General features: G+C 36.4%; 1 protein-coding gene across 1 annotated transcript in view; it reads right to left on the reverse strand.

The window, feature by feature from the left end:
• The window catches only part of LOC117323158 (nesprin-1-like), a 180777-nt gene that overhangs the window by 91695 nt on the left and 66811 nt on the right, over positions 1-22271 (reverse strand). Inside the window, 4 exon segments of the mRNA XM_033878197.1 lie at positions 12875-13180; positions 13593-13769; positions 14562-14732; positions 15463-15624. Of these exon segments, the coding sequence (XP_033734088.1) occupies positions 12875-13180; positions 13593-13769; positions 14562-14732; positions 15463-15624 (816 nt within the window).

A 22271-nucleotide genomic window follows, 5' to 3' on the forward strand; every position in this document is an offset into this window, starting at 1 on the left:
TAAACTCGTTGGTCATGTTCTACCTACATCTGTACACTTGTGGATGCATTAAATGTTTAGGTATGATTTTATTTATTCTGAAAAAAAATCAAATATTCAAATATGCTAATATTTTATTTACTGTTGATTTTACAAATCACATTTACCTCAAAAACACACATTTATCAAAGTTGTCATTACGTTGAGTTTTAAATTACAGGATATGAATAAACTTGAATTCTATTACAGTTAATTGTACGTCTCATACAAGTATACACCACATTTATATTCATACAGGAAAATCCTTATTAAGTTTGTCAGTTATGAGTGTATATTTTATGTGATATTATTCAATTTATATTCATTGGAATGCTTAACTCTGTAGATCGTGTTTCCTAGACCAATATACACATTCTATAGCTCGGAGATTTTACAATACTGCTGACACAACATTTCTGCTCTTTATAATCCCCGGCCTTTATCTTTGAGAGGCTTAAAGGTGTTGATCCGACTGAACTCCTTTAAGAAGTAAATGAGGTGTAGTAGAGAGTCATAATGGATAGCAAACCTAAACCTGCAGTCTTAATCAGATCATTGTATTTAATCTGTTTAGTGGCTGTTGGAGTTATATCCAAAAAGATTCCAACATATTTCTGGATCAGATGTAAATTTAAAACTTCCTTCAAAATGCATAAAAAAATGAGCAGGTAAATACATGTACAGGTAGTGGTATATCGTTAATATGAAACATTATTACTCTGACTCTGACACAAGTCTGATTCAACAATCAATCTTGCTTTTGAAACATTGACATTGTTTGGTATACAGAATTAAAATTCCAAAAGACACATACTGATTGCTGTCTGTATTTCTTGGTTGAACAAGCTGAGATTAAATTTATAATTTATTCATCTCAATTAATTCCTTATTTCCACTACAAACCCAGAAATTGTGCAGTCCTGTTCTGTTTACCCTGTGTAGGCCCTGATACATTTGTAACAGGAGAAAGAGAAAATGTAGCAGCCAGACTGGTGTTCGGACCAGGAACTTCGAACACAAATTGACATACCTGGTCACACAAATTGACCTACCTGGTCGCCGATGATTGACCCAGTCCAGATCTGCTTCACCATTATAAAGGTCATACATATGACACCACAAAAGAAGAGTTTACTTAAAACTAATGGCAGAGATCCTGGATATTTGTTTAATTATCCTGAGACATTATGTAACATCAGCCTTTCTTTACATATATTTCTGACCAAATTTATTGTCTCTGAATGCCGAAAAATCAATCTGTAATATTGGACTGCTTCTCAACACTAACTCAGAGCTGTTTCACATCCAGTCTGTTCTAATTTACTGTTGATGTAAAACGTCTGATTACAGTCCCGAACTTCATAAAAGATAGCTTGTTGTTTTTGTGTTAAGTAAACATGTAAGTGTATGAATTATATACCTGTCATGACCTCTACTGAGCAATTGGAGTTATCCACGATCACTCTTAAACTGGAGATATAATGTGGATGACATCTCAGAAACAACCATCTGTTTATTACTTAACCATTTCTATAAGCCCAGATTGCCATTTTTTTTAGATATATATATTCAGACATACAAATATATATATATACCACACACTGTTAACTTTATACATTACTGTATTTCACTTGGTTCTAAAACTCCAGACTCGCCTGACAATGTCAATAAACATTGTATAATATAGCAGTCTTATTACACAGGTTTTTGGCCTGGTTCTCCAGTATTCTGGACCACACCTGGTAACTAGTAACCAGTAACCAGTAACTGGTAACCAGTACATCTCTATAGGAATGTCTTATTACACAGGTTTTTGGCCTGGTTTCCAGGAGTACAGTACATCTCTATAGGAATGTCTTATTACACAGGTTTTTGGCCTGGTTTCCAGGAGTACAGTACATCTCTATAGGAATGTCTTATTACATAGGTTTTTGGCCTGGTTCTCCAGGAGTACAGTACATCTCTATAGGAATGTCTTATTACACAGGTTTTTGGCCTGGTTCTCCTGGAGTACAGTACATCTCTATAAGAATGTCTTATTACACAGGTTTTGGGCCTGGTTCTCCAGGAGTACAGTACATCTCTATAGGAATGTCTTATTACACAGGTTTTTGGCCTGGTTCTCCTGGAGTACAGTACATCTCTATAAGAATGTCTTATTACACAGGTTTTGGGCCTGGTTTCCAGGAGTACAGTACATCTCTATAGGAATGTCTTATTACACAGGTTTTGGGCCTGGTTCTCCAGCAGTATTCTGGACCACACCTGGTAATTATCACTCTAGATCTACCAGTACATCTCTATAGAAATGTCCTATTTCCTTAAGCACTTGTACATGTGGTAGATTTGATCATAGAATGTCTATCTCGCTGGTTTCCTTAATACAACAGTTATGATGGCCCTGGACACAAATTTTCCTTTTTGTAATTTTTTTCCATACATTTATGTAACAATGTTGTAATATGTGCTGTATTCAAACTTATCACCACACTGTGAGCTTACAAACACAATTGGGGCACAATTAATAAAAACATTTACAAGAACAATTTTCAACGTGAAATCAGGTTTGGAAGAAAGGAAGGTTTTTGGTTTTAAGAATAGACTACTTTATTTTCAGTTTTTGAAGTCTGAGGTAAGCAACCTTTTTACTTGTTTTAATTTAGACATCCTCTATCCCAGAAAAAAAAGGATGGAGTGTACTTGTAGGGTCTGGTGGGCTTTTTAGGTTAAACACAAGAGTACTATGGGTATATAACTCACGACACATATATGTTGATTTCTGTTTAGTCTCTGACAATAGACATTGTTCTTAATTGTGTCTGTGTTAGTTGTTGATATATCAACATATTGTATGTAGTCAATGGATGTTGACCATCATAATATTGACACTGCAGGCCTATACTGGTTACCTTGGAGACCAGCCTGAAGGAAGAACATAGATCTTACATAATTGTACAATACATATTCTGATTACAGAATTGATTATTGGATAAATTAAAGTACTCAGCTAGAGATGGAGTTTGAATTTAAACAACACCATCTAAGGAGAGAATTTTAAGATAATGTTAGGAATCTATCTTGTGTTCCGTAAATCGGAGTATCGCCATGGCAACATGATGCCATCCCAAGTCACTCTTGTTTAAAGAAAATTAGATTGATTCCCTCGGTAAAGAAATGTTTTTATAAAGTTGACGATCAAAGAATCTGTTGAAAGGCAATTTGTTATTAATTCATCAATATAAACGCGTGACAGATGATACTGGACAATCAACGTCGGATTAGATTCGTGCTAGACGTATATAAGTGTGTGCTACAGTCAAACGGGACAGTTAGTATGGAGAACAAATATCAACAGCTTTATTGTACACATTTTAATCAACTTTATGTCAAGTTCTGCCTGATAAATTTCAAACAACATAATCAGGAGTAAGTGCCTTATTGCTCAGTTCCTTGGCCCACTTACTCATTAAAAGAACAAAGCATTGACTGACTGAACTCATTAATGGTAAAAAATCGGAGAGCAATTTCTCAATCGAAGTAGTTCATCAGAAATTGATTTTAAACATCATTCCAAATGTTTTCAAAATGGTTGTCAAATTTGATTTTCAATCTATCTGTCACACATAGAAATTGAATTTCAAATTGGCTCCAAATCCCAAGAATTCATCTATAATCCATGTATATTTTATTTCTGATGAATTTTAGGGAAGTTGGATTAAGCAGAACTTGTCATTAAGTTTATCTTAGTTTTTTAAGATGGTTATCATTGAAGCCATATTGCATCTTTATTGGTTCCAAGACGACAAAAAATATACAGCAAATTCATCAATCTCAATGTTTGACAAATCAATGTATCTGACAGCCAACACCTGCAAAGAATCTGGAATAACTGCCAATGTCCTCATGTGATTGGCTGGTTGAGAAATTTGTAATAGGCAAGAATCTGATTGGGTAACTGGCTGGTTGAGAGATTTACATTAAGATTTGATTGGATAACTGACTGGTTGAGAGAATCTAATTGGACGATTGGATAACTGACTGGTTGAGAGAATCTGATTGGATAACTGGCTGGTTGAGATAATCTGATTGGATAACTGACTGGTTGAGAGAATCTGATTGGATAACTGACTGGTTGAGAGAATCTGATTGGATAACTGACTGGTTGAGAGATTAACAGTACCCCTGAAGAATGATTTGATTGGATAACTGGCTGGTTGAGAACAAAAGACTGTAAGTCACTGTAGATAAAGACAAACTCTCAATAATGACAAACAAATAAAATTTGATAATATCTGATTTATTCATAACAATCTTTCCTAACACTGTTCACAGTCACATATGGCCACGAAAACCTTTTCATGGTGACTGTCACTTACCAAACAAGGACGGAACTTGTATACATATAGATATGGTTACGTAAACTAACAGCTGCTTAGTATTAAAATAACTTGTAAAAACTTGTTAAAGGCACAGATATTGTCTGACACACAGAGCTAAGGTCTGACCGAGTAACAGGCAGTTCAGTTTAATCCTCGTTGTTCAGCCTCTATCACATACAGTACATGGAAGGAATGGTTTAAAAACTTCATCTCATCCAAAAACAAAGCATTTTTTAATGTAAAAATTCTAAATATAAACAGAATATATTTATAATTCAAATAAAGTTATATGAATATAGATAGCACGAATATGTGTAAAAAATTGTCTGCAATGTGAAGATCAATTATCTTTACCTATGAGACAGTGAAATCACATATTACAATTTTTTTTTAAATAATTCAAAACTCTACGGACACTAATAGTTGTATGATTAATGATAAAATCATAAATTACTGGTACACACACAATCGTAATGTTCACTCTTTAATGTATTAAACCTTGTAACTACAGGATTTCACAGCTCGGTATACATCTGTAACCTGGTATAAATACTGACCCAATGAAGTACATTTACACCTGTTCACTACATGTACATCACACTCACAACTAATACACAATATACACCTGTTAACGAGAACAATAATACATTCATTAAGGTGACTGCCTGACAACAGGACTAAGTATTCACTGCAGAATATCAAATCTTACAACAAATTTCAAATAGTTAAAAAATGAAATATGAAATATCTAAAGAGTCAAATATGAAATATTTAAAGAATCAAATATAAAATGCTTCATACACGAATCATCAGTAATATACAGATACCCTCCACTGGATATCCTTGTACGACTAACTTCTGTTTACACACGCTACCCACATCGACAGGCTAACATAATCGGGGGATATCTGGCCGTAACTTAATGTTTGATTAGATAGCTAGCTCTATAATTATATAATGGTCTGTCATTAATACCGGGCTAAATGGTACCTATCGGACAGAAATGGCAGTGTCATGCCATCAATTCATGAAAATGCTTCGGGCATGTTTTTATTAACATTCAACAAACAGGTTATCCCAGCAACCAGAAAGGACAAGCACATTCTTTCCGATTTGAATTTATGTACACCACTGTTTTGCAAATACAAGTTTAGGGCTTCTCTTTTTGGTGGATAAATATGGATTTTTGAAGCAATAAATGATGAAGTTTAATGTTGTTTGTTTAGTGTTGAGGTAAAATTTACATGTATGCTATTTACATGTATCAAATTAAATGTTTATAATTCGGACAAATTCTGGGGCCCAAATGACATATGAGTCCTAGTCCTTTGTTGTGATAACCTTTTGTTGGTCAATTTATGAAAATTCAATGAAGCATAATCACGTTAGATCCTTATATTGAAGTGCTAATTACATAATCTTGATGAAATGCTATTCATTAAAAATCTTTATGAAAAGCTATTCATTAAAATCGATCACATATCTGTAAACATAGTAAGATAAAAACGTTCTATAGAATACTGGTAAAGTTCGACAACACAGAAAAACTCTAAACAATGGAGTTCCACAAATGGTCTTTGGATAAATACTCTGATCTTGTTTGTAAATAAATAAATACTGTTATCACATGATCATCACAAATAAAACTGACCAATCAGGATCCTTGAATTTCCATAATTGTATAACTCGGTATTTATAATATACAACACTGGGTTTACACATTGAAAAACTACTCGTTATAAAAACTAGGCTATTTCAATCTAAACAACTGATATAACGGATAGACTTCTGACAAAAAAACCCAACTCTGAATGCTTTAATTGATCGAAACAAAAGATGTTGAGCATTCCAGATCTACAGCCCTGATCAAATTAACACCTAACACACAGAAACGCAGTTCATCTGGTCGGTACTGTAGAGTGTATTTGAATGATTTCATATTTAATTCAAATCAACATTTGAAATAAAGAAAACATTTAAATGATATCACGATTTAATTTAAATTAACATATAGAATTCAGAAAACATTTAATTAACATTTTAAATGTATATTACAGTAATAAAAAGCTAAATCAAAACATTTAAATACTAATTCAGAAAGTTGAGATTTCTAGCCTATCACCCTGATGTTACATTGAACAGTAAGTTACCGCCCCTTCCTACTCAAAACCTTAAAAAAAAAAACCAAAAAACAATAATACACCCTGTGTTTAACAAAAATTACATTTTATCTCCAAAATATATTTTCATCAAATAGTTCACATTTCTAAATTTTTAAATAAAATTTCATTATGATAAAATTCAACAAAATTTTTGCAACAAAAAATCAACAAAATGATATGCACCTAAAGAAATACACAGAATTAGAAATGACTTACCAAGTTGGAAATAATATACAAAATATGGATTATTTACCAAGACAGAAACAATTAAGATATCACAGAATAAGAAATATGGCTTATTTACTCAGACAGAAACAATAAAGATATCACAGAATAAGAAATATGGCTTATATTTACTCAGACAGAAACAATAAAGATATCACAGAATAAGAAATATATGGCTTATTTACTCAGACAGAAACAATAAAGATATCACAGAATAAGAAATATATGGCTTATTTACTAATAAAAGTAACTAACATTAAGACAACAACACTTTTCTTGATAATTTAGCAGCCACAAGAAGAACAAGCTAAGATTTATCAGACAATGTTAAAAAGAAATAGTTGATACATATCAAATTTTTTAACAATATTACCGTTACAATTATTTCTTCATTTCAAATGGTGTAGTTTTAACAGTGAATCTAAAAATGTATGGCAAAAGAAAAAAACCAAAAAAAAACCCCATAAGAGGTAGAACCAAAAAGTGTCGGCCACCGGATTATTCATAAACCAGGCTACACAATGGGTGTTTATTAAAATAAATATTTCATAATTTACAGGCAAAAATAGAAAAGAATATATATTGATCGAAAAATAAATACCTAGTATAAACTATTGTTAACCTGTTTAAACATCCCCTTAAGGAATATTAGCATTGGGATACATTGACACAGCTCTACCTATAACATGGCTGATCGAAATGGAATCGTTAGGACCCTTTCACCACATATAAACCTTTCATATGAAATGGCATTAAGAATCAATCTATTTCTAAAACTGGCATTCATATCAAGTTTCCCCACAAAACCTTTCCCGTGCATTGTACACTGGCTTTTCAAATACAATATAATGGTCTTTGTGGAAAAATAAATACCAGTGTTGTTATGAAAATCTGATGATATGAAAATATTTTCATGTTCACGTACATATTAAAGTTTCACACAAACGTTGCGTACAGAATAGTGGATATCACAGTTTACTTTGATAAATTAGAGAGAAACAACATTAATCATGTTTAATTAGTGAATTAATTTCCATCAGGATTATATTTCACCCTGTGTGACTGCTAACTTTTCAGCACACATCTACAAGGATAACACCAATGATCTTGGGTGTCTTTTGAATATATAAGTAAACATTTACTGAATATTTATTTTAACTGAGCAAATATTTACGTCTATTTCCAAACATACAGCAAAATATTTAATGTTCAGATCTGCTACAACGGAATGATTTAAAGTCCATCCTAGTAACAGTCACAAAATCAAGTTCTCAAATATGGAGCAACCACATTAGAAGTAAGTGATATTCTGTAAAAGTTTGGCTCTGACAATTCAACATCACAAGATTGGGGGAATAATCTTGGATGAGAATCGCTGATCCTGACAAAAATATTTATGGACCATTAAGGAGATCATCCCTGAGAGAATCTCTCATTTTCTTGGAAAGAATTTTAAGTTCCTGAGCTGCCTCACTGGCTTCGGAGAGTACTCCGTCGAGACCGTAGCGATCCCGTACTCCACGACCTCTCCCATGACCCCTCCTCCTTGGAGCACGACCTCCTTCATATTCACTTTCGTCGGACATAAATCCATCCTGGTCATCGTCGAAAGTTTGGGGGAATTCTTGGATACGTACACGACGTCTTGGCGGGGCTGAGAACACTGGCACAACATACTGAGGGGGTGGAGGTGGGGGAGGAGGAGGTTGTCGACGGGGTGGAATCTGGTAGTTACGTAAGCGATCAAGTCGGTTGCTGATGGCGTTAAGATCATCCTGAGTGACTCGTCCAGGAGGATACGGAGGATGACCGTTCATTTGTGGCATAGGTCCGTATGTGGCTGGGGCTGTATAGTTCAGATTCATGGGTTGACTTGGCATTGGCATAGGCTGGTAATAGTTTGGTGTAGGACTATCAAACCCGTTCTCCTGTGGAGGAGGAGGAGCACGATTCTGTCTGGAAGGTGGAGGAACTGGAGTGGCAAATCGTACGGGGGAGTTACGAAGACCACTCACACTGGACATTGGTCGGCTCCTCTCGTACGGCATATCAAGACTGTGTTGTGACCGAGAGTCATTTCCATCCTTCATGTCTTTAACGTCAGACATAAGATCGCGTAAACGTCCATGTCGGGAATTCCGTATTGGATCACCTTCTGGAAATATTTTCATTCCAGTCTGAGTTCCCTGTTCTGACAGAGTTTGTGTAGCAGCTACTCCGTGACTGCCTGCATTTTTCAGTGTACGTACATCTGAGCTCAGGGACTGTAGCATTGGCAGGCTCCCATGGGAAGCCAAAGACCGAGCGTCATCTGTGGGGGTGTCTGAGCCGATACCCCTTTGAGCCTTGAGGGTTTTCACATCCATTAATATACTCTTTAACAAATCTGTTCGTGAACCTCCAAGGGACCTCCTCGTCTGGTTTCCTACAGAGTTGAGGGATAAGTTGGAGGTCTGCATGGCTGTATTCCGCGGCAGACCTTCAGTCTGGGTTTGCATTGTGCGTGGCATTTGTGTACTGATGTTACGTGAACTTCCTCCCCACATGTTGCCGGGAGTCTGCGTGTGTGCATGGCCAGGTGTCTGACAAGAAGCATCCTGGAGATCATCAGGGTTGATCTGTGGGAAGTCTCCTATAATATAACTGCCCGTGGACTCCGCATCGGACACAGCTTCTAGCAACAACTGGCTGGGTGTACCTCGCATTGTATCTAAAGTTTGTGAACCAAAAACGTCGACTGTATCAAAGCTCGATGCGTGCATGGTATAGTACGTCTCACCATATCCAGACTCTTCGCTTTCAGACTCACATCCTGCTGCGGCGGCGCCACCTTTCTTTAGATCATGATCTGGGCGACTGCCGTGTGAGCGTCGGGATGAATGAGGAGTGTGGGGCTGGCTTCCGTGACCACGCCTTATTTTACGTCTACTGGGCGTACTGTCATGGCCTCCACGTACCGAGGGAGGATACCTAAATACACTGTCATCGCCATCGTCATCGTCGTCATCATCGTCACTGAAACGCGATCCCAGGAGATTGCTGCGTCGCCCAGACGACCTGGCAGAAGGGTCAGGCGTTTGCGTGGAGCGGCACTTGCGTCTCTGCAGGGTAGATGAGTGGAGGAATGGTAGTTATATATCATTAACAAAGGAAGGATTAGTGTCAAAAAACACTTCAATTGTCAGTCCACTTTAAACACTCGCATACTGTCAATAAAGCGCCAAACCATCCATTAAAACATCAAATTAAAGACCATTAACCATTAGTCAAAAATATTAATGGACAATAATAATCTTACTATTTTTTTCAAATAATTTAAATTACTTCATTTTCAGCTTATTGTTCTTTTTCATTTGAATTGAAGTGGTAAATCAATGAGACATATACAGTTACAAGGAAGAAGAGGCAATACAGTATTCTTTACACACAGAACAAGCACCAATGAAGCAGAGCCCTGCTTTTGCCACCAAATCACACAAAATATCCCTGACTAGCTAGCTACACATCTATCTAAAGCCACCGTTAAGAGTTGCGGACTTGCTTTGCATTGGGAATGCCACAAAATCAGGCACAGAGTGCAAGGAAGGTTTACATATGGGACTTTAATGAATTCTAGTGACCGTTTGGCTAAGGAAAATTTTATTTTCGTCATCGAAAGTTTGGATTGTTTGACCCTGCCCACCACTTACCTTGATAAACACAAGTCACCATAAATAAGAGTCTAAAGCCACACCAGGAAAAAGAGAGATAAACTTCACACCAGTGAAAGCGGATACAATGATACAGGATAGATGTATGTCGGTGTAAATCCAGGTCTAGAAGATAGTGTATAAAACGATAACTCACCTACTTAAGGTTAGTTCTAAACTACAGGTAGAAATGGCGAGGAGATCAACAGACTTTAAATATCCTCAATGACAGCTGTTCAGCTCTCATTAACCTACACAGGATAGCTGAGAGGCACTCAAGCAAGTTCAAATGAATTATTTCTTTCTATATTGATCCAGTATAAAAGTTGACGGACATGTTTTAACAAGTTTCAAATCTGCCGGTAATCCGTTTCCCGCCATAATTCTTTATAGATTATAATTACAATCCAATTCAGATACAATAGTGGACCAGGGCTGCAGGATTTAACATCCACAATTAGAGTTAGTGGACTTGTCTGATCGATATAGGTCTAAAGCAGGTAAACGCCACAAACACAGTGAGATATACTGGGTATACTGAGTATTATATAATATACAAAAGATAAATAAATCAATAGTCTGTTAATGGACAGAATAGAGACTGAAGCTAAGGGAGGTATAGACAGGAAAGCTGAGAGAACACAGATCCTGTAGAACATGCTCATCGTTTACCACTTCGGTTTACTATACTTACTCAATTAAACTCGTAGTGAAATCAGCCAGTCATCCACAGATCTATATTTCTCTCTCAACACCGATAATTCACAGACAAAAATATTCCATGCAATATTTCCCTTATGGGAACATGCTGTTCGACACACTGGATGTCAATGTTGCTGAAGTGTCCGGAAAATTTCTTTATACCAATAATGTAACACAACGGGACATTTAACTCCGAACAACTTTCCTATTGTTACTTAACTATACATTTAATCCTGTCGCATGCTTAAACCTGTCGACTGGGGGAAGTCTTATGGTCAACCAGCCAGTACAGAGACTTAGGTGTATAAACCTGGGTAGCTGCCAGCCTTAATCATCTAGATAAAAAGCTGTACACGTTATGTTTACTCTTTCAATATACAATCAGCCAGGTACCCGAGTCCTGTCAGTCGCGGATATTGATTACGCCCCCAAATCAAAGGCTTATTCTGGGCCGTCTTCTCAGCCAATCAACAAACAAGGAATACCTGGTGGCCAGTGTTTAAACTCTCCAGGATAAACTACATGTTTATACACTAACAGTCTATAAATCTTCAGAAGCTCTATCACAGGATAACTACACCAGTTATATACATTGATGTAAGCAGGGTTTTTAAAAGCTTGACATCATGATATAAATCTACAACATGTCAGGGTAATAAAAATGAGAGATGTTTTTATTCTAGAGATTTCACTACGAGCATGGGACAAAGAATGAGTGTTGGATTTGAATTGCAAAAGTGAAAAGTCATTTGAAATAATACTGAGTGATATACAACAACGACACAGGTGCTTTCTATGACGACCGTGGTGAGACAGTCGACGGTAATCATGATGAGAGCGCTTTTCAAATGAGTCGTACATAAAAGAAAACGTACAGTATGGTGACATGTGCTTAAATTGATTGGTAACTCTTGATCCTTATTCCGTCCACATGGGGCTTTGATAACGGACATATTTTACTGGACTACTTCATCTCAAGAGGCATGCAAAGCAAGTGGGCAACTATATATCACATTAACTGTCATCATTAAACAAGGCAGTATGTAAACTGTGGACCTTATACCTTTAATTGTCAGGCTTTTTATTCAAGGGAGATAACTAGCAAACCAAATCTAAACACTAGTACCTTTTGCATTGACAAAACACTTTATCATATTTCTTATACGTTTTCATGTCTAGCTAAAAATACACTTTGGTAATAATACTTTATTACATTTTCAGTTCTAGCTATAGTAAACAAACAAAACACACATTTAGATTAGGTATACTGTAGATCTTGACCTTGTTACAATGTTAAGGATACCACCATTAGTTTTGCAGCGGTCAGCGGTCAGTTGTCACACAGTTTACACACATCACCTCTAACATCAGGATGGCCTCTGTATCAACTCTCAAAATTCTTAATTTCATGAAATAAACATCATGCTTTCAGATTTTTTTGTGAATCTTAAAAATTGTCACATTAAAAATTGATATTTTCTAAAGACAAATTTGTATTAAACCATTCAAAAGATCCCAAAGTAATACATACAGTATAAATTTAGATTACCTGCCCCGAATGTTATAAGGTTTGATTTTGTCCCGAATGTTATAAGGTTTGATTTTGTCCCGAATGTTATAAGGTTTGATTTTGAGAGTGTCGAGAGTGTAGAAGTTTGAGAGGTGATACAAAGCCTTCCCTACACACTACCCCACGTACCTTTAGCTGGGCCGACTTCTGTACAACAGAAACGTCTGCTGCTTCTATCTTCTCAAGCTCCTCCACAAAGTTAGCCAAATCTTGATCCATGTCGGTCTGTTGTTCCTGGAGATCGCGGTTACCCTGGAGAGCTTGTTCTCTATCTTCCAGAAGATTTTCAATCTGTCCGAGAAGTTCTTCCCAGTCCTCGCGTACGGCCCTCATCACCGGGTCTACGAGGGCAGGGTTGTGCTGAGTCAGCTCACGATATCGGTTTAGGAAGGCATCAATAGCGGGTCCTCGACCTTGGACCTCTTCTCTCAGGGCCTGTAACCATGGAAACGTTAATAATTTAGATACAACAAAACAATATAACACCCATCTTATTGTCTTGATTTGTTCCAAAAATGAACATACACACAAAAAGGACCTTAACCAAGGAGAAAAAACTTGTGATGTTTGCTTTACACTTTCCTCGGTGCTTTTTTTGAGTAATAACAATAAAACTCTGGCCGGTCTCAAATTTAAACACACATGATTGAAGACCAAGAGGAACCAATTAACCTACAGGTAGAATCTGAGAACTATCTGTCCAGTAGTTCTTACAGAGAAGCAATACACTGAGGATGGTGGACTAATCTATAAAATCTGAGAACTATCTGTCCAGTAGTTCTTACGGAGAAGCAATACACTGAGGATGGTGGACTAATCTATAAAACAAAATCCTAAATCCTCTTACCTGTAAATTTGCGATTTCCAGTTCAGCTGCCTCAGCATGGAGTTTTGCAGGTCGCTGTTCCATCACTTGGAGCTCCTCCTGCTTACTGTGCAGCCAGTTCCGTAAATCAGTCCTCTGCCGATCAACCGACTCCCACTGACTGATGGTGTCACGGACGTTTTCCATACGCTTCTCGACCTGCAGAAAAGACATAAACCATTACTATCAGATATCTAAATACTACCGATTTTGATTGATAGAAACTCCTACATTCCTACAGCGAGACAATAAGGTCTTCAATTGTTTTCCAGTTATGACACTTTAGACTACAAAGACAAAAGAACAGTAGCTATCAGACATCAAGGTCATACCCAATAACAAACCCACCCATATCTCGCGCTGTTAAAATTACCAATGTATGCTATTTCATGGTCCTTCATTAAGCTCATTCCTGAATTTACATTATCTCGCCAATATACAGTAGTTAACCTTGGTATGTTAGATACTTTACATTATCGGGCCAATATACAGTAGTTGACCTTGGTAGGTTAGATACTTTACATTATCGGCCAAAATACCGTAGTTGACCTTGGTACCTTAGATACTTTACATTATCAGGCCAATATACAGTAGTACCTTGGTATGTTAGATACTTTACATTATTGGGCCAATATACAGTAGTTGACCTTGGAAGGTTAGATACTTTACATTATTGGGCCAATATACACAGTAGTTGACCTTGGTATATTAGATACTTTACATTATCCGGCCAATATACAGTAGTTAACCTTGGTATATTAGATACTTTACATTATCCGGCCAATATACAGTAGTTGATCTTGGTATCTTAGATACTTTACATTATCGGGCCAATATACAGTAGTTGACCTTGGAAGGTTAGATACTTTACATTATTGGGCCAATATACACAGTAGTTGACCTTGGTATGTTAAGATACAGTAGTTGACCTTGGAAGGTTAGATACTTTACCTGTGAGATGGCTTCCTTGAGTTCAGAGGTCACTTGGTCAGCTAACACTGACACAGGTGAGGGCACGTCTTTCTCACTTTGGTCAAGGCTGTCCATGCTTCCCAGATTGTCAAAACGATGGGACGCATTTGTCATTTCTTGTTTCATGCCATTTAACTTCTCCCACATTGCCTAGAAAGACAACAATAGAAAGTGAATCTCCAAAGAGGTGAGGGGTAAAGGGGTAAAGGTTTAGGGGGTATAGGGGTAAAGGGTAAGGGGGTATAGGGGTAAAGGGTAAGGGGGTATAGGGGTAAAGGGTGAGGGGGTATAGGGGTAAAGGGTGAGGGGGTATAGGGGTAAAGGGTGAGGGGAGTAAGGATAAGTTTTTTTTTTTATCTTTTATTATCTAGATAAGAATGGGACCTTTCTATCCATGAGGAGTATTTGATTTAGAACATCTTGGCTGGGGTAGGTTGGCTGGGGTAGGTTTCTCCCTCTGTTTATTACTTTATCACACTATATCAAAAGTGGAGTAATTCAAATATTTGATACTAGCTATCTTAATAGAGGAAGATATTGCATAATCGTTCTGAACTGGCAACAATATGTTATGCAATAGCATATCGTCTTGGCATAGAAACAAAACAGATATTGTATATGTATGGGCATCTACATACAAATTTTGTCACTCCACACAAGATAGGAATAACACAAACCCTTGACTCTACACACTGGGGCCTTTAAAATGTTTATAGACAAACAATGGATGACTTAGGACGTATAAAGATGGACAGCAATAGCTTACATTTTTCCAAAAGCAACAACCTAACACCTATTCTACAACTATCCCAGAGAGACTCATCAAAACTCCCTAATCTCTTGACCTATTGCCCTCTAGATCAAGGTCAAACCAACTTACCCTGGTGTTGTCCAGTTTGTCCTGTGCCACCTGTAGGTTGTCTGGCACCTGAGCATCACAGTCACCGAGCCAACGTGGGAATTCTTCGTTAAGGTACTTGTCGTTTCTGTCCAGAAGATCCTTGTAGTCCTGCCAGCGTTGCATGACATCAGCAAGTCGATTCTGTACAAAAAGTCACCAGCATGGTTCAAAGATGAGGCCACTAGAGACCAGCAGGGCTAAAAGTCAAGGTCACTAGAGACCAGCAGGGCTCAAAGTCAAGGTCACTAGAGACCAACAGGGGTCAAAGATGAAGCCACTAAAGACCAGCAGGGGTCAAAGTCAAGGCCACTAGTGACCAGCAGGGGTCAAAGACAAGTCTACCAGTGACCAGCAGGGGTCAAAGATAAGGCCACTAATGACCAGCAGGGGTCAAAGACAAGGCCACTAGAGACCAACAGGGGTCAAAGATAAGGCCACTTATGACCAGCAGGGGTCAAAGACAAGGCCACTAATGACCAGCAGGGGTCAAAGACAAGACCACTATGACCAGCAGGGGTCAAAGACAAGGTCACCAGTGATCGGCAGGGGTCAAAGACAAGGCCACTAGTGACCAGCATGGGTCAAAGATGAGGTCACCAGTGACCAGCAGGGGTCAAGGACAAGGCCACTAGTGACCAGCAGGGATCAAAGACAAGGCCACTAATGACCAGCAGGGGTCAAAGACATGGCCACTAGTGACAAGCAGGGGTCAAAGACAAGGCCACTAGTGACCAGCAGGGGTCAAAGACATGACCACTATTGACAAGCAGGGGTTACTGATTCCATACCTAGTAATTCCAGCTGGAATGTCTTAAGAAAAGGTAGTTTTCACTAATGTATGTATTTCATGTGGCTACCACTAAGTGAAAAACAAATATGTCACATGAAATCCATTTTGCACTGAAGCATACAAAGAGAGACCTGATTTTAAGTTCATGCTAAGAACTACTTGTTCAAATATGTCAAGTAGTGATTTCTCACCTCAAACGAGTATTAGAGAATAAATATCTGGTTTTCTGTTCTCATGACAGCATTTTGGTAGAAGTATACTGGTCTAGCTAAGTGGGGTTTTAAAGAGTTCACAACCGTTTGGCCATATTGATCTCCAATTATAAATACCCTTCACTCAACAATGTTCTTGGCCAAACTGCACAGTTCTCCATGCCACAATCTTGCTGGAACTTCTGACAACGTAAGTTGACTTCATGCCAAAGGAATATATTCCTCAAACTGATACCCTCAAAATTAAGATGTGTGGTATTGCAGGCTCTGTATACTACACCTTATCAATACAGTGATTCACTGATCATGCATACATATAACACTAAAGACATTCTGTTTATGTTGTGTTTGTTCCATAACTGTTCTAATATGGTAGTATTTAATGGCCTATATCCTGGTGTAGTATGGTAGTATATAATGGTCTATATCCTGGTGTAATATGGTAGTATTTGATGGCCTATATCCTGGTGTAATATGGTAGTATTTGATGGTCTATATCCTGGTGTAATATGGTAATATTTAATGGCCTATATCCTGGTATAATATTGTAGTATTTGATGGTCTATATCCTGGTGTAATATGGTAGTATTTGATGGTCTATATCCTGGTGTAATATGGTAGTATTTGATGGTCTATATCCTGGTGTAATATGGTAGTATTTGATGGTCTATATCCTGGTGTAATATGGTAGTATTTGATGGTCTATATCCTGGTATAATATGGTAGTATTTGATGGTCTATATCCTGATGTAATATGGTAGTATTTGATGGTCTATATCCTGGTGTAATATGGTAGTATTTGATGGTCTATATCCTGGTATAATATGGTAGTATTTAATGGCCTATATCCTGGTGTAATATGGTAGTATTTGATGGTCTATATCCTGGTATAATATTGTAGTATTTAATGGTCTATATTCTGGTGTAATATGGTAGTATTTGATGCCTATATCCTGGTATAATATGGTAGTATTTGATGGTCTATATCCTGGTGTAATATGGTAGTATTTAATGGTCTATATCCTGGTGTAATATGGTAGTATTTAATGGTCTATATCCTGGTGTAATATGGTAGTATTTGATGGTCTATATCCTGGTGTAATATGGTAGTATTTGATGGTGTATATCCTGATGTAATATGGTAGTATTTAATGGCCTATATCCTGGTGTAATATGGTAGTATTTAATGGCCTATATCCTGGTGTAATATGGTAGTATTTGATGGTCAATACCCTAGTGTAATATGGTAGTATTTAATGGTCTATATCCTGGTGTAATATGGTAGTATTTGATGATCTATACCCTGGTGTAATATGGTAGTATTTGATGGCCTATATCCTGGTGTAATATGGTAGTATTTAATGGCCTATATCCTGGTGTAATATGGTAGTATTTGATGGTCAATACCCTAGTGTAATATGGTAGTATTTAATGGTCTATATCCTGGTGTAATATGGTAGTATTTGATGGTCTATATCCTGGTGTAATATGGTAGTATTTGATGGTCTATATCCTGGTGTAATATGGTAGTATTTGATGGTCTATATCCTGGTGTAATATGGTAGTATTTAATGGTCTATATCCTGGTATAATATGGTAGTATTTGATGGCCTATATCCTGGTGTAATATGGTAGTATTTGATGGTCTATATCCTGGTGTAATATGGTAGTATTTAATGGTCTATATCCTGGTGTAATATGGTAGTATTTGATGGCCTATATCCTGGTGTAATATGGTAGTATTTGATGGTCTATATTACTGTGTAATATGGTAGTGTTTGATGGTCTATATCCTGGTGTAATATGGTAGTATTTGATGGCTATATCCTGGTGCAATATGGTAGTATTTGATGGTCTATATCCTGGTATAATATGGTATTATTTGATGGTCTATATCCTGGTGTAATATGGTAGTATTTGATGGTGTATATCCTGGTATAATATGGTAGTATTTGATGGTCTATATCCTGGTGTAATATGGTAGTATTTGATGGTCTATATCCTGGTGTGATATGGTAGTATTTAATGGTCTATATCCTGGTGTAATATGGTAGTATTGAATGGTCTATATCCTGGTATAATATGGTAGTATTTGATGGCCTATATCCTGGTGTAATATGGTAGTATTTGATGGTCTATATCCTGGTGTAATATGGTAGTATTTGATGGTCTATATCCTGGTGTAATATGGTAGTATTTGATGGCCTATATCCTGGTGTAATATGGTAGTATTTGATGGTCTATATTACTGTGTAATATGGTAGTGTTTGATGGTCTATATTCTGGTGTAATATGGTAGTGTTTGATGGTCTATATTCTGGTGTAATATGGTAGTATTTAATGGTATATATCCTGGTGTAATATGGTAGTATTTGATGTCTATATCCTGGTGTAATATGGTAGTATTTGATGGTCTATATCCTGGTGTAATATGGTAGTATTTGATGGTCTATATCCTGGAGTAATATGGTAGTATTTGATGGTCTATATCCTGGTGTAATATGGTAGTATTTGATGGTCTATATCCTAGTGTAATATGGTAGTATTTGATGGTCTATATCCTGGTGTAATATGGTAGTATTTGATGGTCTATATCCTGGTGTAATATGGTAGTATTTGATGTCTATATCCTGGTGAAATATGGCAGTATTTGATGGTCTATATCCTGGTGTAATATGAAAATATTTGATGTCTATATCCTGATGTAATATGGTAGTATTTAATGGTCTATATCCTGGTGTAATATGGTAGTATTTAATGGTCTATATCCTGGTGTAATATGGTAGTATTTGATGGTCTATATCCTGGTGTAATATGGTAGTATTTAATGGTCTATATCCTGGTGTAATATGGTAGTATTTGATGGTCTATATCCTGGTGTAATATGGTAATGTTTAATGGTCTATATCCTGGTATAATATTGTAGTATTTGATGGTCTATATCCTGGTTTAATATGGTAGTATTTGATGGTCTATATCCTGGTGTAATATGGTAGTATTTGATGGTCTATATCCTGGTGTAATATGGTAGTATTTGATGTCTATATCCTGGTGTAATATGGTAGTATTTGATGGTCTATATCCTGGTTTAATATGGTAGTATTTGATGGTCTATATCCTGGTGTAATATGGTAGTATTTGATGGTCTATATCCTGGTGTAATATGGTAGTATTTGATGTCTATATCCTGGTGTAATATGGTAGTATTTGATGGTCTATATCCTGGTGTAATATGGTAGTATTTGATGGTCTATATCCTGGTGTAATATGGTAGTATTTGATGTCTATATCCTGGTGTAATATGGTAGTATTTGATGGTCTATATCCTGGTGTAATATGGTAGTATTTGATGTCTATATCCTGGTGTAATATGGTAGTATTTGATGGTCTATATCCTGGTATAATATGGTAGTATTTGATGGTCTATATTCTGGTGTAATATGGTAATGTTTAATGGTCTATATCCTGGTATAATATTGTAGTATTTAATGGTCTATATCCTGGTGTAATATGGTAGTATTTGATGGTCTATATCCTGGTGTAATATGGTAGTATTTGATGTCTATATCCTGGTGTAATATGGTAGTATTTGATGGTCTATATCCTAGTGTAATATGGTAGTATTTGATGGTCTATATTACTGGTGTAATATGGTAGTATTTGATGGTCTATATCCTGGTGTAATATGGTAGTATTTGATGGCCTATATCCTGGTGTAATATGGTAGTATTTGATGGTCTATATTACTGTGTAATATGGTAGTATTTGATGGTCTATATTACTGTGTAGTATGGTAGTATTTGATGGTATATTTCCTGGTGTAATATGGTAGTATTTGATGTCTATATCCTGGTGTAATATGGTAGTATTTGATGGTCTATATCCTGGTGTAATATGGAAATATTTGATGTCTATATCCTGGTGTAATATGGTAGTATTTAATGGTCTATATCCTGGTGTAATATGGTAGTATTTAATGGTCTATATCCTGGTGTAATATGGTAGTATTTAATGGTCTATATCCTGGTGTAATATGGTAGTATTTGATGGTCTATATCCTGGTGTAATATGGCAGTATTTGATGGTCTATATCCTGGTGTAATATGGTAGTATTTGATGGTCTATATCCTGGTGTAATATGGTAGTATTTGATGTCTATATCCTGGTGTAATATGGTAGTATTTGATGTCTATATCCTGGTGTAATATGGTAGTATTGAATGGCCTATATCCTGGTGTAATATGTTAGTATTTGATGTCTATATCCTGGTGTAATATGGTAGTATTTGATGGTCTATATCCTGGTGTAATATGGTAGTATTTGATGGTCTATATCCTGGTGTAATATGTTAGTATTTGATGGTCTATATCCTGGTGTAATATGGTAGTATTTAATGGTCTATATCCTGGTGTAATATGGTAGTATTTAATGGTCTATATCCTGGTATAATATGTTAGTATTTGATGGTCTATATCCTGGTGTAATATGGTAGTATTTAATGGTCTATATCCTGGTGTAATATGGTAGTATTTGATGGTCTATATCCTGGTGTAATATGGTAGTATTTGATGGTCTATATCCTGGTGTAATATGGTAGTATTTGATGGCTTTGAGACCATTTACTAAGTAAGAAGTATAAAATCATAAGCAAGTACTGTATTTGATTTAATTCTTTATTAAATATTGAAATAGCTTGATGAGACATCATCCTACTCTGTAATACTGCTATTCTAACACTGCCCGACTCTACTCTCCACCTTAGAGCCCCTACCTACCACTTGGATTGGAGAAAGGCTTATTGTCATAATACAAAACATCATTTTTTAAACTTTTTAAAACAGTAAAAGTAATTTGAGGCCATCAGACCAAGCAGTGTTAAAAGTGTCTTTAAACATTTGAACTGTTAGAAATACTATTCCAAATGGTACGCTAAACTCCAAAGAGCTCAAAGATCATAATAGGAATCAGTTCAACAGCTACAAATCTCAAATGAGCTCACAAGTTAAAGTGTGAGTTTGAATAGAGGGTTTGTTATAGAAGGCACAACCTATAACTCAACAGTATAACCTTGTAGATAGATAAAACATGTAAAATATTTCTGTAACAGAATGTGACATCATAATACATATATATAGTGCCACATATATCGGCAAGTTTTCACGGTGAATCCTACAGGTGATCTGGTGCTTGTTAAAAACATTCAGTCATGCATGGAGGTATATGGAATTAATTCAAAGTGAGGTCAAATATCACAGAGGTCATGGTTAAAGGGTCAACATTTGACCTACAATGACTGGGCCATTTCCTGGGAGACATGCACATAAAATTCTGTTAGCAACCCAAACCAGACAAGACACAATTGTTAGGTAATCATCACTCGAACCAACTATAAATAACAAGTAAGGTTAATATGTGAGCCTTCATATCGGCAAAGTTACAATAAGTTACAAGTCTCTACCACACGTAAAGTTACAATTTAATAAAACTATCGTAACAATTCAGTAAAGAGCATTTACAAAGATTATCTGTTCATGTATAAATAAAATACTGAAAAAATATAAAACATTGTTGGACGGATGCAATAAAAGATTGCCTTTTACTCAAAATATTATAAAAATAACAAGTCACATTCACAAAGTCGCTAAATCTATGTTAAGCACCAAATATATGTTTTTGATGAAAATACTGATTAACATAACATGTACAAGAAATAGTAACAACATTGGTTGACTATGTTACACACACACTTGTGATCTGATGGCCGCTCGGACCGATCACACGGGACA

This window comes from Pecten maximus, chromosome 3, assembly GCF_902652985.1.
Source record: "Pecten maximus chromosome 3, xPecMax1.1, whole genome shotgun sequence".
NCBI lineage: Eukaryota > Metazoa > Mollusca > Bivalvia > Pectinida > Pectinidae > Pecten > Pecten maximus.